This window comes from Dipodomys ordii, unplaced genomic scaffold, assembly GCF_000151885.1.
Source record: "Dipodomys ordii isolate 6190 unplaced genomic scaffold, Dord_2.0 Scaffold156, whole genome shotgun sequence".
Taxonomy (NCBI): Eukaryota; Metazoa; Chordata; class Mammalia; order Rodentia; family Heteromyidae; genus Dipodomys; species Dipodomys ordii.
Window position 1 is genome coordinate 1,332,458 of NW_012267372.1, and position 10,433 is coordinate 1,342,890.

The 10,433-nt window shown below is 58.7% G+C and overlaps 2 protein-coding genes across 2 annotated transcripts in view; both read right to left on the reverse strand.

Moving 5' to 3' along the window:
- The window catches only part of Apoe (apolipoprotein E), a 4,035-nt gene extending 601 nt beyond the window's left edge, over positions 1 to 3,434 (reverse strand). The window contains exons 1-4 of the mRNA XM_013032692.1: positions 3,347 to 3,434; positions 2,502 to 2,570; positions 818 to 1,001; positions 3 to 353 (exon numbers count right to left, since the gene is read on the reverse strand). Of these exons, the coding sequence (XP_012888146.1) occupies positions 3 to 353; positions 818 to 1,001; positions 2,502 to 2,544 (578 nt within the window). The 5' untranslated portion in view covers positions 2,545 to 2,570; positions 3,347 to 3,434. The remainder of the gene's footprint in view (positions 1 to 2; positions 354 to 817; positions 1,002 to 2,501; positions 2,571 to 3,346) is intronic.
- A 1,171-nt stretch (positions 3,435 to 4,605) lies between these two features.
- Tomm40 (translocase of outer mitochondrial membrane 40 homolog (yeast)) lies at positions 4,606 to 10,427 on the reverse strand. The gene is made up of 8 exons (XM_013032765.1): positions 9,970 to 10,427; positions 9,342 to 9,434; positions 8,563 to 8,664; positions 8,374 to 8,479; positions 5,787 to 5,909; positions 5,614 to 5,690; positions 5,426 to 5,528; positions 4,606 to 5,105 (listed from the first exon to the last, which is right to left on the reverse strand). Exons 1-8 carry the CDS (start codon positions 10,084 to 10,086, stop codon positions 4,966 to 4,968), a joined length of 861 nt encoding a protein of 286 aa, XP_012888219.1. The 5' UTR covers positions 10,087 to 10,427; the 3' UTR covers positions 4,606 to 4,965.
- Positions 10,428 to 10,433: the final 6 nt, after the last annotated feature.

Below are 10,433 nucleotides of genomic sequence, written 5' to 3' on the forward strand. Positions count from 1 at the left end.
CGCGGAGGGCGCTGACGCTGCGTTCCACGCCCTCCTGGGCCCCGGCCTCGTACACGGCCAGGCGCTTCTGCAGGTCCTCGGCGTCGCGGCCCAGCCGCTTGCGCAGCTTCCGCAGGTGCGAGGCCAGCCGCGCGCGCATCTCCTCCGTGCTCTGGCCCAGCATGGTCTGCACGTCGGTGCGGTACTGCGCCAGGCGCGCGCGCACGTCTTCCATGTCCGCCTCCAGCCGCGCCTGCGCCGCCTGCAGCTCCTTGTTCAGCCGGGCCTGGGTCTCCGTCGCCATCGGGCTCAGCTGGCTCTCCACCTCGGATTTGTACGCCTTTATTTCCTTCATGGTCTCCTCCATCAGCACCCTGGGTGGGGAAGGGGGGGGGGACGGAGGGTGAATGGCCATCATAGAGCGAGGGAACCCCTCCCCCAAGAGAAAGAAATCCACAGAGGCACAAAACAGACATAGATCCACAGACACATGGACTCATGAGAAAGCAAGGGCCTAGCATGGAAGCACACGCCTGCAATCCCAGCTCTCCACCTGACGCCCATCATGCCCAAAAGTGCCAGCTTTTGTCTGGAAAATAAATGGAAGCAAGACAGGCTGGGGATGGGGGGGGGGTGCCCAAGGCCCCAAGTTCAAAGTCCAGCAGGATGGGGCACCAGAAAGAGAACAGAGACAGGAAGAGCAATGGAAGAACAGGAAAGTGCAGAGACTCGGACCCTAAAGAGAGGTGACAGGGAATGCAAGGGACCTGGGGCCCCAGGGATCCACCCGCAGGCAGTTGGCCACCAGGAGGGTCAAAGGTCAGGGTGGGTGACTCACGTCAATTCCTGGGTGACCTGGGAGCTGAGGAGTTCCTCCTGCACCTGGTCAGACAGTGTCTGCACCCAGCGCAGGTAATCCCAGAAGCGGCCGAGCGCCAGCTCCCAGGGATGGCTGGCCTGCCACGGCGAGCGCTCAAGCATCTCCGGCTCCGACTCGGGCTCCACCACGTCAGCCCGGCATCCTGTGTGGAGCAAGTTCATGGCTCTGTGAGGGTTTGGCCTCAGGGAACTGGTACACAGCACGGGTTCCATTAATGCTCCTGGGTGTGTTTGGAGTCACCCAGACCCTCCCCACTGAAGGGTACTGTTTGTTTACCTGGCCAACATGTATGGTCTCTGTGTACCTGTGATGGGCACATTACTATAGTTCCCTTTGTGTGTGTGTGTGTGTGTGCTGGGGCTTGAACTCAGGACCTGGGCGCTGTCCCAGAACTTTTTTGCTCAAAGCAGATGTGCTACCACTTGAACCACAGCTCTACTTCTGGCTTTTAGTGATTAGTTGGAAATAAGAGTCTCTTGCATTTTTCTGCCTGGGCTGGCTTTGAACCACAGTTCTCAGATCTCAGCTTCCTAAAAAGCTGGGATGACAGGCATAAGCCACTAGTGTGGGCACTAATTCTGGGGCTACAATTTCCCCTCCCTCTCTTTTTCTTTTCAGTCATGGGCTTGAACTCTGGGCCTGGGTGCTCTTCAGCTCAAAGTGAGTGTGCTACTACTTGAGTCACAGCGCCACTTCTGGTTTTCCGGTGGTTCATTGGAGATGAGTCTTACAAGACATTCTGTTCCTGCCAGGCTGGCTTTGAACTGCAATCCTCAGATCTCAGCCTCCTGAGTAGGTAGGATGACAGGCGTGAGCCACCGGCACCTGGCTATAATTCCCATGTTTATACATGGAAAACCCAAAGCCCACCCAGTCAAACACTGCTCAGGGCAAATGTCAGGAGAGCCCCAGATATGGGACTTGCTCTCAAAAAGAAGATGTAGCCAGGTGCCAGTGGCTCATGCCTGTCCTCCTACTCACTCAGGAGGCTGAGATCTAAGGATCATGGGTCAAAGCCAGACCAGTCAGGAAAGTTTAGTGCTCTACCACTTGAGCCACAGTGCCACTTCCGGCTTTTTCAGCTTATGTGGTGCTGAGGAATGGAATCCAGGGCCTCATGCATGCAAGGCAAGCACTCTACCACTGAGCTACTTTCCCAGCTCCATCTTATTGTGAGACTTTTATCTCCAATGAACCAAGCACAAAAAACAGAAGTGGAGTTAGAGCTCAAGTAGTACAGTGCCAGCCTTGAATGAAAAATGTAAGAGACAGGGTCCTGTGTTCAAGCCCTCAGTACTGGCACACACAAAAAGAATGAGATGGAAGCCAGGTGCTGGTGGCTCATACCTGTCATCCTAGCTACTCATGAGGCTGAGGTCTGAGGATCTCAGTTCAAAGCCAGCCCGGGCAGGAAAGTAGGTGAGATTCTGATCTTCAATGAACCATCAGAAAACCAGAAGTAGAGTTCAAAGGGGTAGAGTGTGAGCCTTCAGCAAAGAAGCTCAGGGACAGCGCCCAGGCCCTAAGTTCAAGCCCCATGAGTGGCCCAAAAAAGAGATGGAATCTAGGACTTGAGTTAGGGAGAGGGGGTGAGATGGGCCAGGGGAAAGGGCAGAGCTGGGAACAAACCCTGCCCCCATACCTGCCAGCAACGTGACCACCAGCACAGCCCACAAAAGCTTCATCTTCTCAGAGCCTGCTATTGGCCAGTCTGCGGAGGAGAAACTGTCAATAAACAGCCAAGAGATGGCTCCACCCTCCCACCCTCAGCCCCGCCCCAGGTTAGGGGGCTAATCCAATCACAAACATCTACCAGGATGCCCCCACCCCCCGTCTTTTGTCCTAGCCTCCTCTCTCTCCATCTCCAGGTCCTCTCCATTGCCAAAAATTCCACCTTGCTCTCCCAGGGTTCAAATTCCATCCCACCCCACCCCCAATCTCCAGCTGCAGCTGTGTTCCCAGAGGTCCAAACTAACTCTACATCTAAATCCCTGCTTTCCATTGCTGTGCTAATGTAACCCTCGTTTTAAACTCCTGGTCCGGAGCAGAGGTGCAAGTCTGTAATCCCATATAAGGGAGGCTGAGGGAAAAGGTAGCACGGAGGTTTGAGGCCAAACCTAAGTAAATAGAAAGGCTAAAGTCCCCCCCCCCTCAAAAAAGTCCTTCAATGTAGTTGAGGTACCCCTGTGCCCCCCAGCATGAAAATAGGGCTGTGGCAGCCTTCAGTAACAGGTTTTAATCCTGGGTCGTCTGTGGTCTCCCAGCTGCCCCCTTGGCTCACTTTCTAGCTGGGCTCTTGTGGCCCCAGCCACGGGCTGCTTTTTCTCCAGTCCCCAAGTGACTTTTCTATGCTCCAGCCTTGTCCTGCCTGTCCCCAACTCTTCCTTGGAGGCCAGGAAGTCCCCAGGTCCTCCGTCTTATCTCCCCACTGCTCCAGGTCAGGCTGTGTCCCCAGACCCTTCCCTGCGGCTCTGTGATCCTCCTCACCAGCTCCAGGGGGGTGCACGATCCTCTCCTCCAGGGGCAGAATAGCGATCTGGGATCCCAGACCGGCCCAATTATAGGGCTCCCTGCTCCGCCCCCTCCCCAGGGCCCGAGGGCTGGGCCAGGCCCTGTCACGAGGAGGGGAGGGGAGAAGGTGGGGCTGGGCTTGGAGGCCTTGTGACCCCCCCCCAGCCCCCTGAAAGGGAGGTAACCTCTCACCCAGTAATACAGGTGTCCTCCTCTATTTGGCGGGGGGACTGGAACCCCCAGTACTCACTCCCCGCTAAACTGGACGATGTATATACATTATGGGAAAGGGGCTGGGGTTAGCATAGAAGCGCAGGAAGGGATGAGGCACTTGGATGGACAGGCGCTGGGCTCTGGCCTCAGCCTCCTGTGGCTGTGATCATGGGTGACACACTTCTGGGACTCTCCCCAGCTGAGAAATTGGACCCTATCCCTTGCCCTGGAAACATAAGCAGTTGCCCCCCCCCCCCCATCTGGAAGCTGAGTGCACCGGCCAGGGGAACCTGCCTGCCAGACTGTGCCGGTTACCTCTACGGTGGCCTTGGGCAGGTGACTGAGCCTCTAGTGTGCACTGCAGCCTCTGAGCCTTGCCTGAGGCCCCTCAATCCCCCCATTTAGGGTGTGGGCAGAGCAGGCCAGAAGCTGGGGCCAGGGTACCAGCTGGCCCCTAGAGCTGGAAAGTGGCCCTGGGGCGGGAGCAGGGTGGACACCTGGTCCAGTGCCTTGGAGCCTAGGCTGGTTCCTGGTTAACTAGGGGTCACCTCTGGCCGCCAGCCTAACCTTGGACAGGGGCGGGTGAGGTCTCGGTTCCTGTCTGGGGAGGGAGGGCAGTGCGGCAGGCTCCCGTAGTCCCAACCTTTGGGAGTCAGTGGCTAGAGAACTGAGGCCGTCCTGGGTCACCTGGCCCCTAACACAAGGGGCTGGGTCTGGCAGGGTGGGGCCTCTGTCCTTCCCTAGGTGACTGCCAGGCTTGGGGCACCCCGCCTCCTGCTCTGCATGGGGGGCCGGGAAAGGCCCTGGGCTGTGGGACTCCGGCCCCCAACCCTGCACTCTGGGCTCCCCATGGCTTGTTTACAGGGACAAAGTCCTTGCAGCTCAGCCTGGGATCTGACCGAGGGCACATCACCCCCCCAACCCCCCCAAGGGGAGCACGGGGTGCGATGTTGCCACGGCCCGGTCCCACAGCGCCCCCTGCCGGCCCACACCGGAGAAAACCATGTCCTCCTCCCAAGTGGTTTTTTTTTCCACGTATATATTTTTTTCTGCAAAATGTCCCGGTTCTTCCATAACTTATAAACATGATTTATACGGGGGAGGGGGAGGTGGACGGGGCGGGAGCTCCTCTCGCTGCCCAGGGCCGGCTCGATGGGGCCCCCGGCTGCTGGGACACCGCCCTGAGGTCTTCCGGCTGCCTCTTGCACGGTGCTCGGAATATTCCAGAATCCCCTCCGGGACCCCAGGCCCCCTGGCGCTGGGAATCCTGAGACCCCCCTGGTGGGCTGCTGGGGGGGGGGCCGGAACCCCGTTCCCACTGCCCCCGCCCCGGGAGGGAGGGAGGGAGGCGCAGGGTGGAGGATGAAAGGCGGAGGCCGGGCTCAGCCGATGGTGAGGCCGAAGCCGCACAGGAACTTGTTCTTGCGGTGGTTCAGGAAGGCGCCCAGGGCCAGTGTGAGGGGCAGCGGAGGAAGCTTCTTCTCCAGCGTGGCGCCCACGATCCAGTTGCTGTCCACAGAGCCTGCAGGCGAGCAGGTGGTGGCGGAGCTGAGTACAGGGTGCCCCACTCCCTGGACCGCCCCACTCCCTGGACCCCCCCACTCCCCAGCCCAGCAAGGACGAAGCGGTCAGTGCGGGGGCATGGGGCTGGACAGAGCCACCACCCCTGGTGAGGGTGAGAGGGGGTGACACGCAAGGCCAGGACAGCGCCCAAACAGACGGTCTGCATCTGACTGGTGGCTCCCAGAGCCTCAGTTTCCACTTATGTCCAGGCGGGGGCAGGGGGGGGGGGGGGGGGGGGGGTGGCACAGGCCAGCTGGGGCTGGCACTCTACGGGCTCACCTTTGAAGAGGAGGTTGGCCTTGGGCAGGTCCAGCTGGTACCCAAAGGAGACGCTGGTGTCCTGCATTCTCGTGCTGGCCTCGAACTCCACGCCCACCTGCAGCTGGAGGGGTGGGGCCACAGGGGTGAGGGGCGGGCCCCTGTGCATGTGCCCTCCCTGGCTCCCCCGCCACACCCGCCCCTCTCACCTGGTCACTGGCTTTGTGGTAGTATGTGGCGTGCATGCCTGCCTGGCCCAGCGTGACCGTGGCCAGCCAGTTGTTCACTGAGGAGAGCAGAATGGAGGTAATGTTGCATGTGGGACCCCGGAACCCCCTCCAGCCCCAGCTCCCCCATCCCCAGCCGTTCATGCCCCACTCACGTGTGTACTTCCCGGCTAGAGACATGACGGTGCCCTCCTCACCCGGCCGCCGGTGGTAGACCAGCTCTCCACCCAGTGCCAGGCACGGCGTGACACTTTGCAGGTAGTGGGCCACGAGGATGCCTGGGGACACACGCAACGCCAGGCTGAGGCGGGTCCAGGTGGCCAGTGTGCTTGCGCAACTGGAGCCAGCACCACGCCTGCACACCCAAGACCAGTACCGCACCTGTGCACCCCAAGCCGGCACCAATGTGCCAATCTGGGCCTCCGCCACCCAGTCCCATGTTATATGAGCCATCAGGGCCGCGGGGCAGAGAACACAGCCCAGGTCAGGCAACCGGGGTTCAAGTCCTGGCCCATCTTTGCAGCCCAGGTGACACAGAGCCCCCGCACCTTGGAGCCCAGGCCCAGACAAGTCTAGGCAGGGCCACCCTGAACGGCTGGAGGCTCGGGATCCCTGGCAGCAAGAGTGCAGCCGTGAGCCTTGCCTGGGCCACTAGCACCCCGACAGCCCCCAAGGCTGCAGAACACCAGAGACCCAAGCAGGCAGCAAGGGCCCGAGGCGGAGCTTGAGCACGGCAGGCACGTTCTCTACCGTCTGAGTGAGCACCCACCCTTGGGCTAGGCTGTTCCAGACAGTGTTGGGACTGAAGGCCTGCACCACCATGCCAAGCAAAGTGGCACCATTTTTGCCTTTTGCAAGAGTAACAAGGGTCAACATCCAGCACAACAGGACGAGGGGAAGCATTTCACACAAGGAGCACGTGTAAAGGCCCGGAGGGAAAGCGCCAAGACAGTGGAGCTTTGTGGCTCAACCAGGGTGACAGTGTAAGCCGAGTGAGTGGCACCATCATCAGGTCAGCAGGACACAGGAAATATATCCTCCACCCTTGAGCCCCTGACCAAGCCTACCTCAAGCCCCCCGCCCCCCCAGCTTCTCGCCATGCCCTTCTCCACTGCCCCCTGCTCAGGATGCTCTGGCTCCAGCCTCCTGGATACACAGGCCCCCTGCCTGTCCTGACCATGCAAGACATGGGGGACAGGGCCTGCCCTCCAGCGCTCAAGCCCACCATGGCCTCCACCAACACGCATGCTCCCCTGGCAGCCACTCCCATCGCTCCACTTTCCACAAGCGAGCCCCTGTAGTCTGCTCCTGGTCCCTGAGCACAAGGCCAGGCCTGTCCCTCACCAGCTCAGCTCTGGTGACAATGCCCCAAGCTCAGGAAGAAGGTTGAGTTCTGTCATCCTAGCTACTCAGGAGGCTGAGATCTGAGGATCATGGGTTCAAAGCCAGCCCGGGCAAGAAAGTCCGTGAGACTCTCATCTCCAATAAACCACTAGAAAACCAGGAAGTGGCATTGTGGCTCAAGTGGTAGAGCACTCGCTTTGAGCTAGAGTTCAAGCCCCATGATTGACCAAAAAAAAAAGAATGGAAGCCCAGCCTGGAAATGTGGCCTAGCGGTAGAGTGCTTGCCTAGCATGCATGAAGTCCTGGGTTCGATTCCTCAGTACCACGTAACTAGAAAAAGCCAGAAGTGGCACTGTGGTAGAGTGCTAGCCTTGAGCAAATGCAGTTCTGGAATGGTGTCCAAGGCCGAGTTCAAGCCCCAGGACTGGCAAAAAAGGAAGCCCAGAGGGCAGACACTTCAGTCATCCATTTATCCCTTCTTCTCAGGACCTAGAAGGCACTATACAGAACATGCTGAAGACATACACACTGAAGCTGGGTGCTAGTGGCTCACGCCTGTCATCCTACCTACTCAGTAGGCTGAGATTTGAGGATCATGGCTCAAAGCTAGCCTGGGCAGGAAATTCCATGAGAGTCTCATCTCCAATAACCTACTCAGAAAAGGCCAGAAGTGGAGCTGTAGCTCAAGTGGCAGAGTGATCGCCTTGGCCTTGAACAAAATAAGTTCAGAGACAGCGCCCAGACCCAGAGCTTAAGCTCCGGGACTGACCTAACAAAAAAACAGAATGCACTGAGCATATGTGCCCATGCCTCTAATTCCAGCACAAGGAGGTAGAGGTGGGAAGATAGTGAGTTTGAGGTTAGCCTGGGATACCCAGCAAGATCTTGTCACACACACAAAGAGTGCAGGTATTTAGCTACTTGCAGAAACAAAGAGGAACCACAAGGAAGAACTTGGAAGTCCAGTCAGTAGTCAAACCTGGCCCCCACCCCACACCCAGCCAGACCTTCATCTCCCCAACTGCACATGGTCTTGGGCCACCCTGTGACCTGCTGTGTTCTAGAACCAGCCAGAGCCCACTAGGGCTCGCCAGGGGCGACCAGCGCCCGCCTCAACTAAGCTTTCTCTGTGCATCAGCTTTTCCTTTGGCACCACTGGGGTTTGAACTAAGGGCCTAGTATGTTAGGCGGGTGCTTTCCCCCTTGGACCAGGCCTCCAGACCTGAGCTTCTCTAACCGCTGGCACCCGAGGAGGAGTGGCCTTGCAGAGGAGCCCAAGGCACTGTCATGCCACCAGGGCTCTCATTCTGGGGTCACTGGTTCCCTGACTAATGCGAGGGCAGGAAAGGAGGGAGAGCGGACAGGTTCTGGGAGCCCCCTCAGAGGCTGACCCCTTACCTGATCCCACCAGGACGTCGGGGTTCCCCAGGGTGACAGCTGCTGTGAAGTCGGAACCCCGGTACTCGCCGTCCACCTGCCAGTTCACAAACTTGGACTGCTGGGTCTGTGGGGAGAGAAGGGGTGAAGGCGGCGGCGGCGGGCGGGGTGCACCTGCAGGCAAGCAGCAGGCCCCAGCCCCGCACTCACCTGGAAGGCCATCTTGGACCTAAGGCCTGGGCTTAGCTGGTGGATGACCTGAGCATTGAGGCTGCCGCTGTTGTCCATGTCGCCCACCAGCACAGGGAATGCCTGGGGACGCAGAGCAGGCGAAGGTCAGGTGTCAGCCGTGAGCCCCTCTCCCAAACCACTTGCTTAAGCTGTGGACCCCTGGGGCTCCCACAGCCCTTCCAGGCCTCTTCACCCAGGCCGCTAGCTTTCTGGGAACAGATCCTGACACATGGGATGGAGGCTCATGGCTGCGCAGTCCCTGCGGTGTCCCACAATGGCAGATGGTAATGCAGTTCAGGGAGGGAGGCTGGAAGGTGCCAGCCTCCCATCTCAGCCTCCTGCCTCCCGCGTGTTGCAGAAACTCATTGAAAGAATTCAGGCAATATAGACAGGAACCTAATACAGTTGCGCCTTCCATAAGCCTCAATCCTGCACCCCTGCACCCCAGGTCTGGCACTCCCATGGCAGGCATGTCTACACGTCTACAGCATCAACTAACAGCTCCATCTTTGCCTGGGTCAGGTGTTCCATGGCTCACCAGTGCCCCCTAGAGCCAGTCCTGGCAGCAGGCCTGGCTGGTCTGCACCAGGGAACAGGTAGGGCTCAGGGGATGCTGATGGAGGAGGCGGCTCCCTGTACCAGTCCACACGCTGGGGAGACCCAAGCCCACAACCCAGCCAAATATTCCAGCACCTCAGCCAGGCGGGCCATGTGCTTAACATATTTGTCCAAAGACACTGAAGCAGAAAGAACCTCACCTCCGTGGGACTCAGCTGCTTTGTCCCTACATAGGTGACCCCGAAGTGGTAGTTGGACTCCCCAATTGTGCTGAGCGCTACCGTGTGGTTCACCTAGGAGAAGAGGGAAAGCTTGAGGCATTTGCTGGCCTGGGTTGGCCCCCCTACAGAGGGTAAAGACAGGGTCCCCAGCAGGGGGATGGAGGGAGTGTGTGTGGCTTTCAGGGGCCTTGGGTTGGATCTGCACAGAGGTGAGTAAATTCAGAGGTGGGGCCTGACTAGATTAGAAGCCATGCATCCGAAAAGGTGAGCTGGGGTGTTCTCCACACCTAGCCCTTCACTCTTGCCTGGATATTGTGGGTTCCAGGCCTCTGAGTCCTGAAGTCCTACCACTAGCCCCACTAAGTGGTGAGCATTCTATTTGTCTTTGGTTTCCCCCGGGGCCCTCCATGTCTTCCTAAGTGTGGCCCAGGCTGACCTAGGAACTCTTGTTCCTTTTGCCTCCTGAGTGCCAGGATTATAGGTGTGTGTCTCTACACTCTTTTTAAAGTGTTTCCAAGCCCAGGGAGTCCCGCTCTTCAGGCAGAGAGAAGACTTAGGGGACAGCGCTGTGAGGTCCTGGGAGGGCAGGGTCCCAGGAAAAACCCACCTGGAAACGGTTACTCAACCCTTTGTTGACCGTAAGCTTGACACCCTCCATCTGAACGGGAAACAGCTCTGGGGAAGAGAAATCCACACAAAACTCTTCTTTCCTTACGACCCCCATCTCTCTCCCCGGAGACCCTGCCAGCAGCGCAACAGATTCCAAGGCATCCCAACCAGAACAGTGGATGACACCAGGAGGGCCTTATCATCTTGGAAGATGGGGAGCCTCATCATGCAGGATGCGGACGGGAAGGATTTGGCGAGTTATCCCATACTGAGGATTCGAGGACTCTTGTCAGTTCCTCCCACCATCACCCCACAATTAACCCAGGTTCCAGACTTAGAATAGTGAGGCACGCTGAAGGCGGGGGGTACCCCCCTGTCCAGGGAGCCCTGCTGACACCGTGACCTTGGGTGTCGGTCCCCTCGGTGATCACCCCCCCCAGGAGGCTGATTCTACCGTACCCC